At 38.8% G+C, this 24,448-nt stretch overlaps 1 protein-coding gene across 1 annotated transcript; it reads left to right on the top strand.

Annotated features, from left to right (window-relative positions):
• Positions 1 to 1,194: 1,194 nt before the first annotated feature.
• LOC123564345 (vesicle transport through interaction with t-SNAREs homolog 1A-like) lies at positions 1,195 to 23,632 on the top strand. The gene is made up of 8 exons (XM_045357853.2): positions 1,195 to 1,330; positions 5,636 to 5,694; positions 6,010 to 6,120; positions 6,522 to 6,593; positions 15,355 to 15,439; positions 16,474 to 16,544; positions 21,549 to 21,610; positions 22,287 to 23,632. Exons 1-8 carry the CDS (start codon positions 1,240 to 1,242, stop codon positions 22,381 to 22,383), a joined length of 648 nt encoding a protein of 215 aa, XP_045213788.1. The 5' UTR covers positions 1,195 to 1,239; the 3' UTR covers positions 22,384 to 23,632.
• The last annotated feature ends 816 nt before the right edge of the window (positions 23,633 to 24,448 follow it).

Here is a 24,448-nt window from a genome sequence, read left to right as displayed (position 1 = left end):
AAATATATATAATAAACAAAACGATTTACGACCAAAAAATTTATTGAAGTGTTATTGTTGGAGGCCATCTACAAAATGACTGTACTGTAATGAAGACAGATCCACTTGCACGTACAATTTATTTTCACGCCCTGAGACTGAAAGGGGATCGGATTTCTCGCGATTATTACGGCATGGATTAAATAAATTTAGGGCCTATAATACAAACTACGGACCAGCCACAAAGTGCTGACTATAAATGTAAACACACTTTGCAGTTTGTATCCATTCAGAGCCGTCAGGATTTTGTCTGCCGCATGCGAACATTGTTCAATTTGACGTCAGGGAACTTAAAGAACGAAAGGTTTCTCTCTCTCAAATGATTATTGATGCATTCTTCAACGGTATAAATTTTTGGCATCTTTTTATTTTTCCATTCAATCACTTTAAATTAATAAAAACAATGAACAACCGTGATACACACAATGCTTTCTCTTTACAAAATGGCGTCTACTTTCACCTCGCTCTTGTTGCTACGCAACGTAATCGTTGAAGTGCCCGGATATCCGACCTGATCAATAGTATGACAGGCATGAAAATCGATATTTTAAGTGGGAAAAAAGTATGTTTACAGCATAATTTATACATGTCCTTAAATATATTTGATGCCTCTTAAATACTTCCGTAATCCTAGCCTATCCTTGTAGGGTTGTCTAGAAATACGGAACTTCCGTAATCCTAGACTCGGAGGCTAGGATTACGGTACCGTAATCCTAGCCACTGCCAAGATCCTAGGCCGAAACGTCCGCTGGCCAAAACGTCCTACATTCAACAAAATCAAGGTTCTCTCTACTATAATGCGCATACATTCATAAATTCTTTCGAACAACAGACAGTGTTTAGACCGAGAGAATGTCAGAATGTCTCTCAATCCAGTCTCCAATTCAACTTAAAGTGGATTTAGAGACTAAAGAGGCCAACTTTCTATTAAGATACTGTATATAATTACAACTCATTAAACAGACAACTTAGCTCATAGACTTAGACATTAAATCACAACATTAGTTTTGATTTTAAAGAGGTCTAGACAGAGATGTGAGAAGATTTTTATAGCTGGTACTATTGCTCTGCACCTTGAAAATTGATCACAGCGGAAAAGGAAGTTTATCAAGCTGTTTTCCGTCAGCCGTGCGATTCGGTGGAAATGTAATGAAAACAGTGGTACCAGATTATTTACTTCCGGTAATAAGTCGTCGCAAAATGACGTTAATCGAGTCGTATGAGCAACAGTATTCCTCATTAAGTGCCGATATTACCGTTTCTATCGGTAAAATTAGTAACACAATTGGAGGTATAACTTGGATTTGCAGATTTTTAAATCATACTATTTATGTTATTGTGTTTAGAACTTACTCAAATTTCGGACGACTGGTTGTATCCGAAATGTCCGTCTACATGGTTTTCTTAATCTTTTCAGAAAGTCCTAGGGTCGAACGCTTCTGATGTTTAATGATATAATGAATCAAAACAATATTAGGGAAGCTGACATGCTTGCTGCTTTCAAAAGCTTGCTAAAAATCCACTTCTAAAGTCGGTTTTGGTATGAGGGAAGTTGTTTTTCTAATATTAATCAAAGAGCTATAAAAATAAATAGATCAGCAACTTGAAAGGCATATAGAGCAAATCTCGTCAACATCCCGTGACAACCGAATAAGATCTCGTTGTAAGCGTCTGTTGATCACGATTGATCAAGTCGGCAAACGCTTTTAAATAAGGTTACTTTCGGATCGATTGTTTATAATGATAATGGTGCATTTTTAATGTTATTAGTATTTTCTACACGGGGAAGGAATGGATTTATGATTGGAAGTCTAAGAAATCAACAGTTTTCGTTTAAAAAAAGGACTCGATTCGGTTTATTACGCGCCGGGCGTACTGCCAATTCTATACTTCAGTAAGCGTCTGTTGATTTGATCACGATTGATCAAGTCGGCAAACGCTTTGAAATAAGATAAAACGAGATGACACGGGATTATCCAGGCACGTGTCCAGGTGGGGGGCCAGGGGGCCCTGGGCCCCCCCAGTTGGCTGCCTAGTTACGATTTTTATTACTATGGGCCCCTCAATTAACAAATTTATACACCAGCGCAACTGGCTTGATTTGACAGCAATACACAGGCTAAAGAGCCATAAAACCGTGTCCGGTAGTGGAAATTAGCCCCAGGCATGTCACAGGTAAATGTTTATCTGTGCATGCTTCATTGATCGCTTGATCGGTACTTGATTGGGTAGTGGAGAAACTATTATGTTTTTTACTCTTTGGAATTGTTATAAAATGATCAGAACATTGTTGGTTTTGTTAAGTAAATCTTAAAATGAATCTGAAAATTGAAACATTATGATGGTTGTATTTTGTTTCTACATTAAGGCACATTCCCCAAATTTATTAAATTGATCTTTTTATTTTACAACAATTATGAATTTGAAACTACTGTATCAATTTTACTCTTTTGGGTCCAATAACCTTACTTAAAAACTCTCATAGTTTTAAAAGTAGTTTCTCAGTAAATCTCACAAAACGCATCTAAAACTCGTTACTTATGAGGGGTTTTATACATAAAAATATCACTAAATATGTGCTGTGATGTTATAGTTTGTACAGTCAAAGAAGTATAAAATACACATCTATTTATTTTTATAGATCTTTGGTACAGTTAAGAGTTCATTGTCATTTGAAATCTACGATGTAAATAGTAATTGTCATAATATTTCGTTTGTTTTGTTGGAAATCTAAAAACATTTGGCCATTTTGCAAATAGGATACCCTTAATAATTAGACTAGCCACTAGACTGATAATTACGACATTTCTATGATTTTTCTTTTCTTTTTTATGTTCATAGAGACAAAAGCCAGTCTATTCTAGAGATTTTCTAAGAGGACTGATGTTAAAATTGTAATATTGGACATAGTATATAGACTGGCTCAGTTCACTACATGAAATCATAAAAATGGGAAAAAAATATCATAGTCTAGGAGCTAGTCTTCGTAATAATCATCTTAAAACTTCAACATTTTTTTCAACTGGGTATCATACAGAAAATAAGTCCATACACTGTGACTGTACAATCATACATACACTGAAAAAGGCTCAATGAAATGATTAAAAACTAGACTTTTCCTTAAATATATGATACATTCATGCATCCTTAAAGGTGTTTCAGGTAGCAGGAAAATGCATCTATTCATGTGCCATATTAAAAAAATTTCGCAATCCGGAGGGGATACCCCTCCCGAACCCACCCCAGGTTGGGCCCCCCAGCAAAAATATCCTGCACACGGGCCTGTTACCCCCAGTTGCCATTCTGTGTATTTTTAGTTCTTTGTATTAATAGAATCTCCCCGATGTTTCAGTAAATGTTACGAAAGCTTTTACAAATTCTTCTTTAGCAGAGTTTGATGCATCCTCAATTTCACCCACAAGTGTTGACAGGGATACATTGCTGCAATTATTAAGATTATACCTAGATAGAGAATGTCATGATCCACTGTACTTTCGAGTATTTCTCTCTGAGTACAATAGTTTGGACATCTGAAGACATAATGCTCCACTGTTTCCAGAGTGTTACAATGGTCACACATTTTTGATGAGTTTTTGTCCATCTTTGTCCAGTGATTCTTCAGCCTGCTATGACCGCACAACAACTGATATAGAGATTTTTTTTCTGTTCTTCACCTATGCACTTTCTAAATCCTACTCTGCTAAAAATGTCTTCAATTCTGTCTGTTTTGTCTGATAATGTGTAATTATAGTTCCATTTTTTAATCACTTTTTGTGCAACATTTTGCAAACTGAATATTTTTATAGCTCTTTGGTGATACACGTAAGGTCACTTATTTTTCTTAAATTTTGTATATGTTTGTCTTGTTTTGTTTTGTCTTTATATTTTATTATCATTTCTTTTTGATGTAAAATGGCATTTTTGTTTGTTTGTGTTGAATTTGTAATTATATTTTTGCAGTGAATCTGTAAAGCATTTTTTGAATGTGTACATATGCATGAAAAGAGTGCTATATAAATATGGTATAATGATGATAATAATACCATGATGGAAGTGTCTGTCTGGTTACAGGACGCTTAGCCTGCGTTCTAGCTGTCCAGTTACCGAATGCCTAGCCTGTCTTCCAGGGCATGTTCTAAAATCTGGCCTGGCCTGGCCCGATGTGTCCAATTTTTGATCGGGCCAGGCCTGGCCATAGATTTCAATTTCTTAAAAGGTGAAAGTTGTTTCTATAGCATCTTTAAAATCTGACTTTTGGAACTTATTAATTGAGGATTAAGTTTGGATATTTCAGACATTATATAAATACATTTTGAATTCCTACTCAGCAGAATTATACACCTGGGAATAAGCCTGTAGCTAAAATAACTATTAAGTCTAATTTAAAGCTTTCTTTATAGACATATCTTTGGTACTTTAAAAGATAATGACTTGAAATTAAAAATATTTCTTTATAATCATCATCTGCATGTGTGGTTACAATCCCCATAACTCTTATTGTATTTTTGACAGAATTATGCCCCTTTCATACTTAATGTTTTTTGGCAATCTTTGCTTTCTGGATATAACTTTAGTACAATATAAGATAAAGACTTGAAACTTAAAATGTATCTTTATCATCATCATCTGCATGTGTGGTAACAATCCCCATAACTCTGATTTGTATTTTTGACCAAATTATGCCCCTTTCCTACTTAAATCTTTTGACAAACTTCGTTTTCTGGACATAACTTTGGTACTATATAAGATAATGACTTGAAACTCAAAATATATCTTTACCATCATCATTTGCATGTGTGGTAACAATCCCAATAACTCTAATTTGTGTTCTTGACAGAATTATGCCTCTTAGTGTATCTTCTTCTTAAAAGTAGAGGTCTCTTATTGTGACATATATTCATTTTACTGTCAAATCGCCAAATAGTGGAGCTTGCTGTCTTATGGACAGCTCTAGTTAGAATTTTGAATCGACTACAGAACAGTAAGTTATAAAATATTGAAATAATTCACATTGAAATATTCTTTATCAGTTGGTGTAATTAGTTTTTAGATCCAAAAAGTGTGAACGGTAGTTTCAAAAGATAATTTGATAATTTAAACTAACAAATTAGAGTTTGCCGAGAAGAGCTAATAAGGTCATGAACCCTGGAGAAATAGAGAAAGAGAATGTAAACAGTTCCTACGTGTTTATGTTTGTTATGTACAGCAGACAGCTTCATGTATAAATGAAATAAACACCTAGACCACAAGTAAAGCTGCGCTCGAAAATAGTTCTGATTTTTTAATTTTAACTGAATAGAATTATCTTTAAATAACATTTTTGCAGATCTATTTTATGTTGTTTCTTTTTAAAGCAAAGCTTAAATCAAGATAATAGAGAACTGAACTACAGACTATGAGACATACAGTTTAAAGTTATATCACATAACTGATCATTTTGTGACATGTTTGGAGTGGTTTCCAAGGTAGACTATTAATTGATATGCATTTTACCATAGATTTATAAATTGTAGCAGTGGTTGTTTTATATGTTGAGTTAACCTTACATTGAATAGTTGTTATTGTTAATACTGGTACTGTCATTTTATATTTACAGCGGAAAAGCAAGCAAACATTCGCCATGTTGATAAGCTGTTCGATGAATTATCTGAACTGGTAAGAGTATTTAGATAATTGGTTTGAAAATTTTATATATAAATTAGTTTTAAAATTTCAGTTTAGATAATATGTACATAATATACTAACCAAAGATTACAGAAATGTTAAACATAAATGTTATGGGACTTTTTAGTATAAAAATCTTTTGTTCATGTTCTCATAAATGTTTTATTAGGTGAACTTTTTTAAGGCATTTTGTGAACAATCAAAGCTATGAACTATGATAGATTTTTCTTGCATCAGTCCTCCAGTATTTAGTGTAAATTCTGCCAGATACTGTCAAAAAGTTTAGTCTAAGAATTCTTGTTTCAGCTTGAACAGATGGAGCTGGAAATTAAAGATCTACCTGGCAAAGATAAACAGAAGTATAGAACCAGACTAGTCTCATACAAGGCTGAAAATAAAAAACTCCTAGCTGATATGGTATGTCATGTTTGCACTCTGTAACCAGTAAGTCTTGATGGATCTACTCTGACAGGGAGTGGAAATAAACTGCTTGTAAGAATAAGACACATTTTTGAGATTTTTAGTTTCAGTGTCAGAGTAGTGGTGGTGGTTTAACCCAGGGTAACTTAAATAAAAAGCCTGTAGAGGCTCCATGGTGTGTTTCTCCAACAGATGGAAAGTGACTGTGTAGCCCAAGTTGTTACTCTACACTCTGCAAGCCGAATGTAAGAACACATTAGATCAGTTCTTTTTACCTGCTTGGTTTAAGACCTAGAATTTTTTTTATGAAGTTCCAGTCTGGACTTGGTGTCACTAGTTGTTGTAATTACCTTCGTTCTTTATCATTCTGTGTTGAACAATTCTGCTGTATTTTACAGAAAAGAGCCAAGCTTGGATTAAATGCAAGGGAGGAGCTGTTGGGAGAAGAGTGTAATGATTCCGAAGATCAGGTACATGTTCTCCTTTCTCTAAAATTTTCCTGTTTGTTGACTGGACAAAATTCTTCTGTTTGATGACCTGACAAAATCCTTGTTTGTTGACCTGACAAAATCCTTCTGTTTGTTGACCTGACAAAATCCTTCTGTTTGATGACCTGACAAAATGCTTCTGTTTGTTGACCTGACAAAATCCTTCTGTTTGATGACCTGACAAAATCCTTCTGTTTGTTCACCTAACAAAATCCTTCTGTTTGTTGACCTGAAAAAAATCTATTCTTTGAGCTGACAAAATTATTTTATTTGTTGACCTGACAAAATTCTTCTACTTGTTGACCTGACAAGTGATCCTGTTCTATATAGAAAGACACAACTGCATGTTGTAGACTACTGTTAGACCCAATAATACAAGCACTTAATTACTGTTAGACCCAATAATGCAATCAGTTAACTACAGTTAGACCCAGTCTAATCAGTTAACTACTGTTAGACCCAGTCTAATCAGTTAACTGCTGTTAGACCCAGTCTAATCAGTTAACTACTGTTAGACCTAGTCTAATCAGTTCTACTGTTAGACCCTTTAAGTACTGTTAGACATGATCTAATCAGTCAACTACTGTTAGACCCGGTCTAATAAGTTAACTACTGTTAGACCCGGTCTAATAAGTTAACTACTGTTAGACCCGGTCTAATCAGTTAACTACTGTTAGACCCGGTCTAATCAGTTAACTACTGTTAGACCCGGTGTAACGGTCAGTTTTTTCCCCAGTCAGTTCTTTCCCCGGGGAAAAAACTGACTAGTTAGTTTCTTCCCCGGGGGAAAGAATTGACTAGTCAGTTTTTTCCCCGGGGAAGAAACAGACTGGTCAGTTCTTTCCCCCCCTAGTCAATTTTTTCCCCCCAATCGCAACTGGTTACTCTTGATCATTCTTATGGGGGGAAAAAACTAACTAGTCAATTCTTTTCCCCTTCATCAATTTTCCTGGCTAGTCAATTATTTCCCCTGTTAGTGAATTGGAACTGGTTATTCTTGGTTATTCTTAACTAGCTTGTTTTTCATTTCCGATAGTTGGTTTTCATTTAAATTTCATATAAAATAAGAAATATGTTTCATATTTTGTGTAAATTAAAGAAATGTTTTTAAAAGAACTAATTTTAATTTCTGTTGTATTTTTTTATTTGCCTTTTTCCTGTTTCAATTTCTTCTAAGGTAAGGAAATTACTGCTGGTCAGTTCTTTTCCCACGTAGCCAGTACTTGACCAGTAAGGTGGGGGAAGTAAATTGACCAGTCAGTTCTTTTCCCCCTAGCCTGTACTTGCTCTGTTTGGTGGGAGAAGAAATTGACTGGTCAGTTCTTTCCCCCCAGCAAGTACTTGACCTGTCAGGGGGAGATGAAAATTAACCAGTCAGTTCTTTCCCCCCTAGCCAGTACTTGACCTGTCGGGTGGGGAAATGAATTTGACCAGTCAGTTCTTTCCCCCCTAGCCAGTACTTGACCTGTCGGGTCGGGAGAAGAAATTGACCGGTCAGTTCTTTCCCCCCTAGCCAGATGTTGACCTGTCAGGTGGGGAGAAGAAATTGACCAGTCAGTTCTTTCCCCCCTAGCCAGTGCTTGACCTGTCAGGTAGGGGAAGAAATTGACTAGTCAGTTCTTTCCCCCCGAGCCAGTACTTGACCTGTCAGGTGGGGGAAGAAATTGACCGGTCAGTTCTTTCCCCCCTAGCCAGAACTTGACCTTTCAGGTGGGAAGAAGAAATTGACCGGTCAGTTCTTTCCCCCCTATCATATGCTTGACCTGTCAGGTGGGGGAAGAAATTTACTGGTCAGTTCTTTCCCCTCTAGGCAGTACTTGCTAGAAAGAACTGACCTGTCAATTTCTTCCCCCTCTAGCCAGTACTTGCTCTGTTAGGTGGGCGAAGAAAATGTCTGATCAGTTCTTTGCCCCCTAGCCAGTGCTTGACCTGTAAGGTGGGGGAAGAAATTGACTGGTCAGTTCTTTCCCCTCCAAAGCCAGTACTTGCTCTGTTAGGTGGGGGAAAGAACTGACCGGTCAATTTCTTCCCCCACCTAACAGAGCAAGTAATGGCTAGGGGGGAAAGAACTGACTGGTCAATTTCATTTCGCCTCTAGACAGGTCAAGTGCTGGCTAGGGGAAAAAGATCTGACTGGTCAATTTCATTTCCCGAACTGACAGGTCAAGTACTGGCTAGGGGGAAAGAACTGACTAGTCAATTTCTTCCCCCACCTGACAGGTCAAGTATATGCTAGGGGGAAAGAACTGACTGGTCAATTTCTTCCCCCACCTGATAGATCAAGTATATGCAAGGGGGGAAAGAACTGACTGGTCAATTTCTTCCCCCACCTGACAGGTCAAGTACTGGCTTGTGGGGAAAGAACTGACTAGTCAATTTCTTCTCCCCACCCGACAGGTCAAGTACTGGCTAGGGGGGGAAAAGAACTGACCGGTCAGTTTCTTCCCCCACCTGATAGGTCAAGTATATGCAAGAGGGGAAAGAACTGACTAGTCAATTTCTTCCCCCATCTGATAGGTGAAATATATGCTAGGGGGGAAAGAACTGACAGGTCAATTTCTTCCCCCACCTGACAGGTCAAGTATATGCAAGGGGGGAAAGAACTGACCGGTCAATTTCTTCTCCCTACCCGACAGGTCAAGTACTGGCTAAGGGGGAAAGAACTGACTGGTCAATTTCTTCTCCCCACACCACAGGTCAAGTACTAACTATATATAGGGGGGAAAGAACTGTCTAGTCAATTTCTTCCCCCACCTGACAGGTCAAGTACTGGCTAGGGGGGAAAGAACTGACTAGTCAATTTCTTCCCCCACCTGACAGGTCAAGTATATGTTAGGGGGGAAAGAACTGACCGGTCAATTTCTTCCCCCACCTGATATGTCAAGTATATGTTAGGGGGAAAGAACTGACCGGTCAATTTCTTCTCCCTACCCGACAGGTCAAGTACAATGTACTGGCTAGGGGGGAAAGAACTGACTGGTCAATTTCTTCTCCCCACACCACAGGTCAAGTACTTACTATATATAGGGGGGAAAGAACTGTCTAGTCAATTTCTTCCCCCACCTGACAGGTCAAGTACTGGCTAGGGGGGAAAGAACTGACTAGTCAATTTCTTCCCCCACCTGACAGGTCAAGTATATGTTAGGGGGGAAAGAACTGACCGGTCAATTTCTTCCCCCACCTGATATGTCAAGTATATGTTAGGGGAAAGAACTGACTGGTCATATTCTTCTTCCCCACCTGACAGGTCAAGTACTGGCTTGGGGGGAAAGAACTGACTAGTCAATTTCTTCTCCCCACCTGACAGGTCAAGTACTGGCTAGGGGGGAAAGAACTGACCGGTCAGTTTTCTTCCCCCACCTGATAGGTCAAGTAAATGCAAGAGGGGAAAGAACTGACTAGTCAATTTCTTCCCCCACCTGATAGGTGAAATATATGCTAGGGGGGAAAGAACTGACTGGTCAGTTTCTTCCCCCACCTGACAGGTCAAGTATATGCAAGGGGGGAAAGAACTGACTGGTCAATTTCTTCTCCCTACCCGACAGGTCAAGTACTGGCTAGGGGGGAAAGAACTGACCGGTCAATTTCTTCTCCCCACACCACAGGTCAAGTACTAACTATATATAGGGGGGAAAGAAGTGTCTTGTCAATTTCTTCCCCCACCTGACAGGTCAAGTACTGGCTAGGGGGGAAAGAACTGACTAGTCAGTTTCTTCCCCCACCTATATGCTAGGGGGGAAAGAACTGACTGGTCAATTTCTTCCCCCACCTGATAGGTGAAATATACGCTAGGGGGGAAATAAGTGACTGGTCAATTTTTTCCCCCACCTGATAGGTCAAGCGTATGCAAGGGGGAAAGAACTGACCAGTCAATTTCTTCCCCGCACCTGACAGATATTAAATAGTAATGGCAATCAAACAGAAGTTAAAATATTTGATTTGACAAAAGAAAAAACATTGATTAAAGTTACAAAAAAGAAACATACAGGTTTATTCAAATGAAAAACAATACCTATTTCATCTGAAATTTAAATGGAAAATGAATAGACACTTGTATCCCAAATAACAATACCGAAAGAATCCAGTACTTGAAGGGAAAACTAGGGGGAAAGAACTGACTAACTAGACAGTTTCTTTCCCTATCAGAAAACTTATTCCAAGGGGGGAAAAAACTGACTAGGGGGGGAAGAAACTGACTAGTCAGTTTTTTCCCCAGGGGAAAGAATTGACTAGTCTGTTTTTTCCCCAGGGAAAGAACTGACTGGGGGAAAAACTGGGCTGTTACACCGGTGTAACAGTAAGTTTTTTCCCCAGTCAGTTCCCCGGGGGAAAGAATTGACTAGTCAGTTTTTTCCCCGGGGAAGAAACTGACTAGTCAGTTCTTTCGCCCCCCCCCCCCCCCAGTCAATTTTTTCCCCCCAATCGCAACTGGTTACTCCTGATCATTCTTATGAGGGGAAAAAAACTAACTAGTCAATTCTTTCCCCCCTCATCAATTTTTCTGGCTAGTCAATTATTTCCCGTTAGTGAATTGGAACTGGTTATTCTTGGTTATTCTTAACTAGCCTGTTTTTCATTTCCGATTGTCGGTTTTCATTTAAATTTCATATAAAATAAGAAATATGTTTCATATTTTGTGTAAATTAAAGAAATGTTTTTAAATGAACTTATTTTAATTTCTGTTGTATTTTTTTATTTGCCTTTTTCCTGTTTCAATTTCTTCTAAGGTAAGGAAATTACTGCTGGTCAGTTCTTTTCCCACATAGCCAGTACTTGACCAGTAAGGTGGGGGAAGTAAATTGACCAGTCAGTTCTTTTCCCCCTAGCCTGTACTTGCTCTGTTAGGTGGGGGAAGAAATTGACCGGTCAGTTCTTTCCCCATAGCCAATACTTGACCTGTCAGGTGGGGAAATGAAATTGACCAGTCAGTTCTTTCCCCACTAGCCAGTACTTGCTTTGTCAGGTGGGGAAGAAATTGACCGGTCAGTTCTTTCCCCCCTAGCCAGTACTTGCTCTGTTAAGTGGGAAGAAATTGACCGGTCAGTTCTTTCCCCCCTATCATATACTTGACCTGTCAGGTGGGGGAAGAAATTTACTGGTCAGTTCTTTCCCTTCTAGTCAGTACTTGCTAGAAAGAACTGACCGTTTCTTGCCCCTCTAGCCAGTACTTGCTCTGTTAGGTGGGCAAAGGAAATGTCTGGTCAGTTCTTACCCCGCTAGCCAGTACTTGACTTGTAAGGTGGGGAGAAGAAATTGACCTGTCAGTTCTTTCCCTGCTAGCCAGTACTTGCTCTGTTTGGTGGGAGAAGAAATTGACCGGTCAGTTCTTTCCATCCAGCAAGTACTTGACCTGTCGGGGGGGGGGGGGGGGGGAGAAATTAACCAGTCAGTTCTTTCCCCTCTAGCTAGTACTTGACCTGTCGGGTGGGGAAATGAATTTGACCAATCAGTTCTTTCCCCCCTAGCCAGTACTTGACCTATCAGGAGGAAGAAAAAATAGACAAGTTAGTTATTTCCCCCCTAGCCAGTACTTGACCTGTCAGGTGGGGGAAGAAATTGACCAGTCAGTTCTTTCCCCCCTAGCCACTACTTGTTTTGTCAGGTGGGGGAAGAAATTGACCAATCAGTTCTTTCCCCCCTAGCCAGTTCTTGACCTGTTGGTTGGGGAAATGAAATTGACCAGTCAGTTCTTTCCCCCCTAGCCAGTGCTTGACCTGTCAGGTGGGGGAAGAAATTGACTAGTCAGTTCTTTACCCCCTAGCCAGTACTTGACCGGTCAGTTCTTTCCCCCTAGCCAGACCTTGACCTTTCAGGTGGGAAGAAAAAATTGACCAGTCAGTTCTTTCGCCCCTATCATATACTTGACCTGTCAGGTGGGGGAAGAAATTTACCGGTCAGTTCTTTCCCCTCTAGGCAGTACTTGCTAGGGGGGAAAGAACTGACTGGTCAATTTCTTCCCCACCTGACAAACCAAGTACTGGCTAGCGGGGAAAGAACTGACCGGTAAATTTCTTCTCCCCACCCGACAGGTCAAGTACTGGCTAGGGGGGAAAGAACTGACCAGACATTTTCTTTGCCCACCTAACAGAACAAGTACTGGCTAGAGGGGGAAGAAATTGACCGGTCAGTTCTTTCCCCCAGCAAGTACTTGACCTGTCAGGGGAGTGGGGGGGGGGGGGGGGGGAAATTAACCAGTCAGTTCTTTCCCCCCTAGCCAGTACTTGACCTGTCGGATGGGGAAATGAATTTGACCAGTCAGTTCTTTCCCCCCTAGCCAGTACTTGACGTATCAGGAGGGAGAAAAAATAGACAAGTTAGTTATTTCCCCCCAGCTTGTACTTGACCTGTCAGGTGGGGGAAGAAATTGACCAGTCAGTTCTTTCCCCCCTAGCCAGTACTTGCTTTGTCAGGTGGGGGAAGAAATTGACCGGTCAGTTCTTTCCCCCCTAGCCAGTTCTTGACCTGTCAGGTGGGGAGAAGAAATTGACCAGTCAGTTCTTTCCCCCCTAGCCAGTGCTTGACCTGTCAGGTAGGGGAAGAAATTGACTAGTCAGTTCTTTCCCCCCTTGCAAGTACTTGACCTGTCAGGTGGGGGAAGAAATTGACCGGTCAGTTCTTTCCCCCCTAGCCAGAACTTGACCTTTCAGGTTGGAAGAAGAAATTGACCGGTCAGTTCTTCCCCCCCTATCATATGCTTGACCTGTCAGGTTGGGGAAGAAATTTACTGGTCAGTTCTTTCCCCTCTAGGCAGTACTTGCTAGAAAGAACTGACCGGTCAATTTCTTCCCACTCTAGCCAGTACTTGCTCTGTTAGATGGGCGAAGAAAATGTCTGGTCAGTTCTTTCCCCCCTAGCCAGTGCTTGACCTGTCAGGTGGGGGAAGAAATTGACTGGTCAGTTCTTTCTCCTCCAAAGCCAGCACTTGCTCTGTTAGGTGGGCGAAGAAAATGTCTGGTCAGTTCTTTCCCCCCTAGCCAGTGCTTGACCTGTCAGGTGGGGGAAGAAATTGACTGGTCAGTTCTTTCCCCTCCAACGCCAGTACTTGCTCTGTTACTGTTAGGTGGGGGAAAGAACTGACCGGTCAATTTCTTCCCCCACCTAACAGAGTAAGTAATGGCTAGGGGGGAAAGAACTGACTAGTCAATTTCTTCCCCACCTAACAGAGCAAGTACTGGCTAGGGGGGAAAGAACTGACTAGTCAATTTCTTCCCCCACCTGACAGGTCAAGTATATGCTAGGGGGAAAGAACTGACTGGTCAATTTCTTCCCCTACCTGATAGGTCAAGTATATGCAAGGGGGGAAAGAACTGACCGGTCAATTTGTTCTCCCCACCCAACAGGTCAAGTACTGGCTAGGGGGGAAAGAACTGACCGGTCAATTTGTTCTCCCAACACCACAGGTCAAGTACTAACTATATATAGGGGGGAAAGAACTGACTAGTCAATTTCTTCTCCTTCCTGACAGGTCAAGTACTGGCTAGGGGGGAAAGAACTCACCAGTCAATTTCTTCCCCCACCTGATAGGTTAAGTATATGCAAGGGGGGAAAGAACTGACTTGTCAATTTCTTCCCCCACCTGATAGGTGAAATATATGCTAGGGGGGAAAGAACTAACTGGTCAATTTCTCCCCCCACCTGATAGGTCAAGTATATGCAAGGGGGGAAAGAACTGACTGGTCAATTTCTTCTCCCCACCCGACAGGTCAAGTATATGCAAGGGGGGAAAGAACTGACTGGTCAATTTCTTCTCCCCCACGGACAGGTCAAGTACTGGCTAGGGGGGAAAGAACTGACTGGTCAATTTCTTCTCCCTACACAGGTCAAGTACTAACTATATATAGGGGGGAAAGAACTGACTAGTCAAGTATATGTTAGGGGAAAGAGCTGACTGGTCAATTTCTTCCCCCACCTGACAGGTCAGGTACTGGCTTGGGGAAAAAGAACTGACTAGTCAATTTCTTCCCCCACCTGACAGTTCAAGTATAATGCTAGGGGAGAAAGAACTGACCAGTCAATTTTTTCCTCAACCTGATAGATCAGGTATATGCTACAAATGTAGGGGGGAAAGAACTGACTAGTCAATTTCTTCTCCCCACCTGATAGGTCAAGTATATGCAAGGGGGGAAAGAACTGACTAGTCAATTTCTTCTCCCCACCCGACAGGTCAAGTACTGGGTGGGGGGGGGGGAAGAACTGACCGGCCAATTTCTTCCCCCACCTGATAGGTCAAGTATATGCAAGGGGGAAAGAACTGACTAGTCAATTTCTTCCCCTACCTGACAGGTCAAGCACTGGCTAGGGGGGAAAGAACTGACTGGTCAATTTCTGTTTACTACTGTTAGACTCGGTCTAATCAGTTTACTACTGTTAGACCCGGTCTAACCTGTTTACTACTGTTAGACCCGATCTAACCAGTTAACTACTGTTAGACCCAGTCTAACCAGTTTACCACTGTTAGACCCGATCTAATAAGTTAACTACTGTTAGACCCCGATCTAACCAGTTTACCACTGTTAGACCCGATCTAATAGTTAACTACTGTTAGACCCGATCAAATCAGTTTACTACTGTTAGACCCAGTCTAATCAGTTTAACTACTGTTAGACCCAATCTAATCAGTTAACTACAGTTAGACACGATCAAATCAGTTAACTACTGGTAGACCCAGTCTGATCAGTTTACTACTGTTAGACCCAGTGCAGCTGCCCAGTCAGTTATTCTACATGTATGTTTTCCACTTTAGAGGACCAGATTGCTAGACAACACAGAGAAATTGGAAAGAGGATCTAGAAGACTGCAGGATGGTTATAGAGTTGTCATGGAAACAGGTATGAATTGACAGAAATACATTTGATACAGTCACAAGTTTTGGTGATCTGTTTAAATTTCTGTAAATGAATTAAGTTTAATTGTTTCACTGTCAGGTTAGGTTAGGAGAGAATACTGCTGTAGAACATACCAATCTTCCTTAGAATTTCCTTTCGCTTTATGATGTATAATTAAATAGTGGCTTGTACAACAAAATGACAGCAAATTAAATAGATGTAGCCTTGTTAATATGTAAAGTGATATATCATATTGTTAAATATCCTGTTGTATGTTTTTTATGCCCCCGAAGGGAGGCATATAGTTTTTGAACCGTCTGTCAGTCTGTCCGCAATTTTCGTGTACGGTCCATATCTTTGTCATCGATGGATGGATTTTCAAATAACTTGGCATGAATGTGTACCACAGTAAGACGACGTGTCACGCGCAAGATCCAGGTCCGTAGCTCAAAGGTCAAGGTCACACTTAGACGTTAAAGGATAGTGCATTGATGGGCGTTTCTGGTCCATATCTTTGTCATCGTGGATAGATTTTCAAATAACTTGGCATGAATGTGTACCACAGTAAGACGACGTGTCGCGCGCAAGACCCAGGTCCATAGCTCAAAGGTCAAGGTCACATTTAGATGTTAAAGGTCATTTTTCATGATAGTGCATTGATGGGCGTGTCTGGTCCATATCTTTGTCATTCATGCATGGATTTTAAAATAACTACGCATGAATGTGTGGCAAAGTAAGACAAGGTGTCGCGCGCAAGACCCAGCTCCGTAGGTCAAAGGTCCTAAACTCTAACATCGGCCATAACTATTCATTCAAAGTGCCATGGGGGGCATGTGTCATCCTATGGAGACAGCTCTTGTTTAAATGATAAATGTTAAACAGAATGTAATGTTGAAATATGTAGCAGAATCAGGTCAGTGTTGAAGGAACAATGAAGTGAAATACAGATATGAATACAATATATCAACTTTTGCTGACACAGGAAAGTTACCCAGCTGTCACAAGCTGTTTGTGATGTTAGATATGTATGTTTTCAGAGGAAATGGGAGCCCAGATACTGACAGATTTACAAGACCAAAGAGAAACTATCCAGCGGTCCAGAAACAGGGTTTGTTGTATTTCACTGTTTGATATAGTAGTCTCCGGCATGTTGGAACCTAGCTTCTTGCACATTGAACTGGGGTTTCCAGTGATTTTACCATTGCCTACAAAACCCATCCGGCACACCCCGTGCTAGATGACTCTTGTGTTGTATGCAAGTAAAATAATCTTCCACTGGTTGTAGATGTTGATGGGAATATCTGGCTCTTGGGTCACTGTTTTGGCAGTAACTCAGCAAAGCCTCATTACCGTCAAAAACAGTAACCCTCGAACCGTATTAGAAGATTCTTTCACTAGTTGTAGGTGCAGATGGGAATATTTAGCATGAGGGTAACTGTTTAGGTTGTAACGAGGCTCCTGCCGAGTTACAGTGTAAACAGCTTCCCAAGAGCCATATATTCCTATCTGCACCTATAGCCAGTGATCGAATCTTTTTCTTGCATACCATATTCAAGAAATTCTTATAAAAATAAAATCAGTCGAACGATTTCTCTTTAGAACTATTTCTTATAGTAGCGTATTTAAACAAAGCACGGGAAACCAATGTCCGTAAACAGGAAAGATGTCATGATGATTCAAAGACAAATGACAAAGCTTATTTCCAGTTTTGTTTTATCAGTTGCAGAGTTACATTATGCTTTTTTGAATGGAGAAATATACTATCAGGAACAAAGAGGAACTGTCAAGGTATTGGAGTTTTATTCCGTTTTATGAAATAAAATATAAATTACTACATAAACCTTCTACATATATGTAGTTCATAATATGTCATTTACAGCATGAGAGTCATCTTAGATGGATTTTTCCAGCACTGGTAAAAATACCCGAAATCCCCGACTGGTATGCAAGAAATTCCCATCTGCATCTACAACCAGTGACAGATTATTATAATGAACAGTGTCAGGCATAGTAAAATGGAGGCAGTTATTATTGGAATTTGAATTTCAGTATAAACAACCTGGTTACATCTCTGTCTGACTATCTGGTATTGCTGTCCAGTCTAAGATACCACTAAGCATTAAAAATTTCTATGTCTCAGGTGTCAAAGGCCTGGTGGCATATGGTGGTGGAACCGAACATCATTCACGTTCTTGTGAACCTTACTCCTACAGGTTTCATCCAGTTAAAATGAAATTTGGTATGTGTCATCAGCATGCAGTGCTCCAGCTAGCTATTTACAGCAGGGCGCATTGCCCGTTCCAAAATTCGTTCCGCCCTGTTGCCCCGCCAGGCACCCTGCCCGTTTTACAACCATTCATTTCTTTTTTAGCCAAACTTCCATTTTTTGCCTCAGTGATTATAATACACTGCTTTATTGCCCCCTTTTTAGAATCACCGTGGCAATGCATATTGAAAGTTTTTCTGATCGCTCGATGTCGGCGTCGTGTCGATGTCTGTGTTGTCGACTGCTGTGTCGTCTGTCAAACATTTAGTTTGTATGCGCATAGAGGCTGTTTTTTTCAATTAACTTCAATGAAATATGGTCAGAAAGATAAACCTTGATGAAATTAGACCGAAGTTCGAAAAATGGGTCATCTCGGTCAAATCAGGTCACAAGGTTCAAATCAAAGTAAATCCTTGTGTAAACGATTAGGCTGTATTTTTCATTTAATCTTCTGAATATTGGTAGAATGATAACTTTGAATGAATCTAGGCCGAGTTCGAAATGGTATCTGGTCAAAACTAGTCATAGGTCAAACAAGAAACTTGTGTAAGAAGAGGTGGTATTTTTCAATTAATCTTCATGATATTGGTAGAATGATAACTTGTGAATCTAGCCGAGTTTGAAAATGGATCATCTCGGAGTCAAAAATACTAATTCTTAGGTCAATCAAAGAAAAACCTTGTGTATGCAATAGAGTGTATTTTTAATTTTCTTCTGTATATATGGTCAGAATGAGAACTTATAAATTATGCGAGTTACCCATGGGTCATCTGGGTCGAAACTAGGTCACTAGGTAAATAAGGAAACACACTGTGTATTGTATAGCTGTATGTTTCAATGTTCATTCATGAAATATGTCAGTAATGAAAACCCTGATGAATCTAGGCAGTTCGATAAATGGGTCATCTGGGTCAAAACATAGGTCACTAGGTCAATATCAAAGGAAAAAACCTTGTTAAAGCATAGAGGCTGATTTTCAATGATCTTACATGGAATTATTTGTCCAGATGATTGCCTTGATGAAATCTAGGCCGAGTTCGAAAATGGGTCATCTCGGGTCAAAAACTAGGTCACTAGTTCAAATCAAAGAAAAACCTTGTGTATGCGATAGAGGCGGTTTTTTCAATTGATCTTCATGAATTTTGGTCAGAATGATTGCCTTGATGAAATTTAGGCCGAGTTCGAAAATGGGTCATCTGGGGTCAAAAACTAGGTCACTAGGTCGTATCACGTAAAAACCTTGTGTATGCGATAGAGGCTGTATTTTTCAATTGATCTTCATGAATTTTGGTCAGAATGATTGCCTTGATGAAATTTAGACCAAGTTCGAAAATGGGTCATCTGGGTTCAAAAACTAGGTCACTAGGTCAAATCAAAGAAAAACCTTGTGTATGCAATAGAGGCTGTATTTTTCAACTGATCTTCATGAAATTTAGCCAGAATGATTACCTTGATAAAATCTAGGCTGATTTCGAAAATGGGTCATCTGGGGTCAAAAACTAGGTCACTAGGTCAAATCGAAGAAAAACATTGTGTATGCAATAGAGGATGTATTTTTCAATTGATCTTCATGAAATTTGGTCAGAGTGATTGCCTTGATGAAAACTAGGTCGGTTTTGAATATGGATTATCTGAGGTCAAAAGCTAGGTCACTAGGTCAAATTAAAGAAAAATCTTGTGTATGCGATAGAGACTGTTTTTTTCAGTTGATATTTATGAAATTTGGTCAGGTTGATTGCCTTAATGAAATCTAGGTTGAATTTGAATATGGGTCATCTAGGGTCAAAAACTAGGTCATATCTAAGAAAATGCTTGTTTTATCGCAAGAGACCAATTTTTTTGTCCAATCTTAATGAAAATTGGTCAGAATATTTGTTTCCATGAAATCACTAGGTCAAACATGTTTTACACTGTTATGGAGTGTTTCTTAGGTGAGCGACCTAGGGCCATCTTGGCCCTCTTGTTATCGAGTGATACACGCCGGGGGGCATTGACATAATTAGCAAACAATTAAACAATTACCTGCTGTAATCGTGCCCGAGGCAGACCGTGATATTTTAGACTGCTGCACTAGCATTAAAATCACTGAACCTTAGTGTTAAAACAGTTTGCAAACCAGTCTGAAATCATTATTATTTCGCGCCACCTGTCAGAGTGTACTTTCGTTTTCGGTAATATAGTCGTAAATACCCCTTTATACAGAACTGAAACTTCAGTCCAGACAACAGACATTTAAATCTGAATAATAAAAATCGATCACAATCAAATTTAAATAGGAAAATATTTTGATTTTATCGTTTTACAAGTTTTTGAAATCAAAAGTAGGTTGTCGTCTGCTTTGTGAAATTGCCGATTTTTCATGAAGATTTCTTTGAAATTAGTTTACTAAGATGTAATGACAGGGTACACTTTAATGTCAGATACTGTAAAATGCTGTTAAACTGTCTTTGCATCATAATAATTTTTCAAAAATATTGTTTAAACTGGACATTCGACGACTTTTAGAAAAAATTGTAACCATATCCGGATATAAAATTTTGGATACCCGGAATATGTCAATTACAAGTACTGAACTTGCTTTTAGACTGTTGTAAGTTAAAAACTTTGCCTGATTTCATTTATTTAAGTGGAAGTTTAAACTTTATTTATTTTCTGTATATATGTTGCACATATAAATTTATAAATATCAAGTAGCCTGCATGGAGATGATGTGTACTGAAATTGTAACAAGTAAAATAGGCCTAAACACATAGATATTGTTATTCAGTATGCAATTACAAAGAAATGTTACAAGTTGAAAATCAATGCCAAGTAAAATACAAACAGCAGAATTTTTAGTTAATAAATAGGTGCATTAGAGATCTATGACAGACATAGCCTATTAAAGAACATACCTAAAGTGTGCCAAAAAACATGCCTAAATAATGCCAAATTCCATGCCTGAAGTATGTTAAAATGCACTGTATGCATGGACCAGTTATATATTTTCCCCGGGGGAGCACAGTCCCGGACCGACCACCACCCCAGAAGTGCCATTTTCAGTGCCAGCACCCTGCCCTTTTTTAATCCTAGCTGGAGCACTGGCATGACATGCACATATTTTCTGGAGTTAAATAAAAAAGAAATACCTTTAAATGACTTCTTCTCATGAACTACTACTTGGATCTTCATCAATTTTAGCCTGTAGCGTCATTATTAGGTTCTCTCCCAACTTTGTTCAAATAAAGGCAGTTGGTCTGCTAGAGCTACACATAAAAAAACCTTAAATCAACTTCCATGAACTGCTTGAAAGATCTTCATCAGACTTCTTTTGTAATATCATAGTAAAGTCCTCTCCTAAGTTTGTTCAAATTACTTTGTATAAAGATCAGTTAAAGACACTGACCCATGTGTTGCGCTCAAAACCTAGGTCTCTAGTTCTGTATCATAACCGGTCTTTAAAGGTGTTTATATTAACAAAACCTTGGGATGTATCAAGTACAAGATGTCTCTTTGTGTATCCATATAACAGTGAATCCTGTAATCGTATATGTACATCCTTACCTGGAAAGATCAGTTTGAATCAGACAGTACATAAGGAATGATGTGAACATACAGTCTTTAATTGACTGATTGTATAAAAGTGAACTGACAACTATTTTACTTCAGCGAAAAATATTCAGGTAACATTTTATTTGGTGTTAGTCTGTATGTTATATTTCAGATCAACATCTTTATGTAATGAAATTAGGATAACAACATTTGGACTTTAAAGTAGCCACTGTATTATAATCAAGAATGTTTAATGTTGTATATCCATGCAAATGTTTCAATAATTAGTAAATATACCTGTTTCTCTTCTTCCAGCTTGAAGAAACAAATACTGCACTTGGGAAAAGTTCTAGGGTACTCTCAGGAATGGCAAAAAGGTTGATATATAATTAATACTCAAATATTGTGCATTGTAACACTATGTAAGTGTCGACTATTGAGCCTTTGGATACGATGTGATACCCTCCAGAAGAAGACTGTATTGATTGAGGTGGCAGCCAAGATTGATACTACCTTTTTTCTACTGAATATCACATCATATGTCCATATCTCAATTGTCAACAGTTGTATTATTATATCAGACCTAATTGTGGAAACCAACATTTATATATTCATTTCTATTGCTAACCAAAATGTAATGTCATATTTATGAAGTCAAGACTAAAATGTTAAAGTCAAAAGGGATAGTGAATGAGCATTTGCCTTCTTATTTTTGACTAAACTAGGAACATGCCAGTATTTTATAGACTTAGTGTTAATATGTCACAAGGGAAACCTTGAAATGTTTCTAACAAAAAAAAACGCTTTTGTCAGAAAAACCCTTTAAACCAAACTTTTTTCTTTGTTTGCTTTGCACGGGCTCTTCAGTGTTATCAGTTACACTCACCAGTTGATATATACTTTTAGTACAGTTTGGAAATTTCATAATTTTATAAGGATTTCTACAGTTGTTCTATTGTTTATATGCATATACATTTCCCTCTGGATTCTATTGTAATATATTTTATAATTACACACGTTCATTGTGCCTCATCCTGGGTGTATATATTTCAGGATAATACAGAATAGGATACTTCTGGTAGTGGTGATTCTAGTCATAGTGTTTGTCATCATCATGGCGATATACCTTACAGTACGCAAAAAGTCTTGATGAACTTTAGTGTTATAATTTATCTGGAGACGTTGCAATATCATGGATAAGTTAGAAATGCATTTACAGCTTGTGTTGGTCAGGTCCTAATGTCAGGTGTATGATAGAGCTGATTTGTGATATACTTTTATTTATTGTATGGCCCACCTTAGATACTTTAAAAAGTATTGTTTGATTTGTTTTATGATCATTTGTCTTGAAAAGCCTTAATATTAACATGTGCATGTAATGGTATTCTGAATAATACTTTATCGTAAAGAAAATCTATCTTATGGACAAACTAAATACATAGAATGGACAAACTAAATATATAGATTGGACAGCATAAATATAGATAAGCTTTTGTTCAAATCAGAGATATAACAAGTAAACAGATTACAACATTGAAAAAACGGCGAAACGGACCGCCTGGAGGTGATAATTAGGCGAAGTGGCCGACTTTACAGCGACGATATCGCTACCTATCTTTATCATCATCATCTTCATGTGTGGTAACAATCCCCATAACTCTAATGGTATTTTTGACAGAATTATGCCCCTTTTATACTTAGTTTTTTTGCAATCTTCGCTTTCTGGATATAATTTTAATGCAATACAAGATAAAGACTTGAAACTTAAAATGTATCATCATCATCTGCATGTGTGGTAACAATCCCCATAACTCTGATTTGTATTTTTGACCGAATTATGCCCCTTTTATACTTAAATTTTTTACAAACTTCATTTTCTAGACATAACTTTGGTACCATATAAGATAATGACTTGAAACGCAAAATATATCTGTATCATCATCATCTGCATGTGTTGTAACAATCCTAATAACTCAGATTTGTGTATTTGATGGACTTATGTCCCTTGGTGTATCTTCCTTTTAAAGTAGAGGTCTCTTATTCAGACATACGTTCATTTTACTGTCAGATCGCCGAATAGTGGAGCGCGCTGTCTTATGGACAGCTCTTGTTTGATATTTGCTCCGGGGAGCATCCATCGGTGTTACTGATTGCCTCGTTCAAGATTTGTATTTCATCTATACGACACATTGTTCATATTTAATGATAATACTCTTTCCGCAAATTTGTAGTAATAGGTTAAATATTGTTATAATACATTTGTGTGTACAACTCGTCCTTTGACAGTTTGTAACATGTAAGTTTGAATTTCAAGTTTAATTATTTCAATAGGAGTTATGGCCCTTTGTTTTAGCTAGGCAAAAGTAAAGTAAAGTAATATTCATATATACTTATATTTAGCCTCTGTCTGGCTTTTCATTTTTAGCTCACCTCATGTGTGTTTGTAGGCTTATATATAGTCGCTGCCAGAAACCCATATGGGCAACTCCTTCAGATGACTGTTAGTAACTTTTAGTTTGAGTATAGTGTGAGATACAGAAGACGTTTCAATTACAGAAGCCTCCTTGGTTCATAGCATGCCAGGTGTAAAACTCCCATACATGAAACTCTTATCCCAATGTTAGTAAATTTTTGTTGGAGAAGTGGGGGATCAAACTCATGACCTCTGGTTTCGTAGTCAGACACTGGACCACTGCACCAGCTCTTGGCTCACCTGAGCAGGAAGCTATTGTGATCACTCACCTTCGTTCGTCAGTCAGTCCATCCATCCTGTTAAGTCCATGGTGACGATTGAGGACAATATATCAAGAATAACTGAAGATACAATGCTGCCATTGTATTTATTTGAGATCTTATGTTCATACTGTAACACCGGTACATATCTATTACTGTAAAATCATTATTATTCATGGGGGATTAATTTTTGTGGATTTCATGGTTCAGCTCAACCATGAAATTAAGTCCCAACGAACAAATTATACCCACAATAATGTAAATTGTACTCAATGTCGCCAGAAAAGACACCATAGCCGTCCGATCTGGTCCATAGTTGTGGGCATGCGGCAGTACTGACCTGCAGCTTTCGTGTAGTTTAAATTATGGACTATTTCATTAAGATATTTACACTTGGTTTGTTTACGACATGCTTGTCAAAGTAAAAGTAGATACTAAAAATAGAAGTTTGACGTAGTGTCACGTGTCAACTGCACTATGCT

The sequence above is a fragment of the Mercenaria mercenaria genome, chromosome 2 (genome assembly GCF_021730395.1).
Source record: "Mercenaria mercenaria strain notata chromosome 2, MADL_Memer_1, whole genome shotgun sequence".
NCBI classification, from domain to species: domain Eukaryota; kingdom Metazoa; phylum Mollusca; class Bivalvia; order Venerida; family Veneridae; genus Mercenaria; species Mercenaria mercenaria.
The sequence above is the reverse complement of the archived record's forward strand: the minus strand, read 5'-3'. Positions and strand labels throughout refer to the sequence as shown.

Coding starts and splice junctions, on each gene's coding strand:
- LOC123564345 (XM_045357853.2), top strand. CDS start 1,240: ATGACGTTAATCGAGTCGTATGAGCAACAGTATTCCTCATTAAGTGCC. Junction 1,331..5,635: donor AATTAGTAACACAATTGGAG/GTATAACTTGGA, acceptor TTATATTTACAG/CGGAAAAGCAAGCAAACATT. Junction 21,611..22,286: donor CTCTCAGGAATGGCAAAAAG/GTTGATATATAA, acceptor TATATATTTCAG/GATAATACAGAATAGGATAC.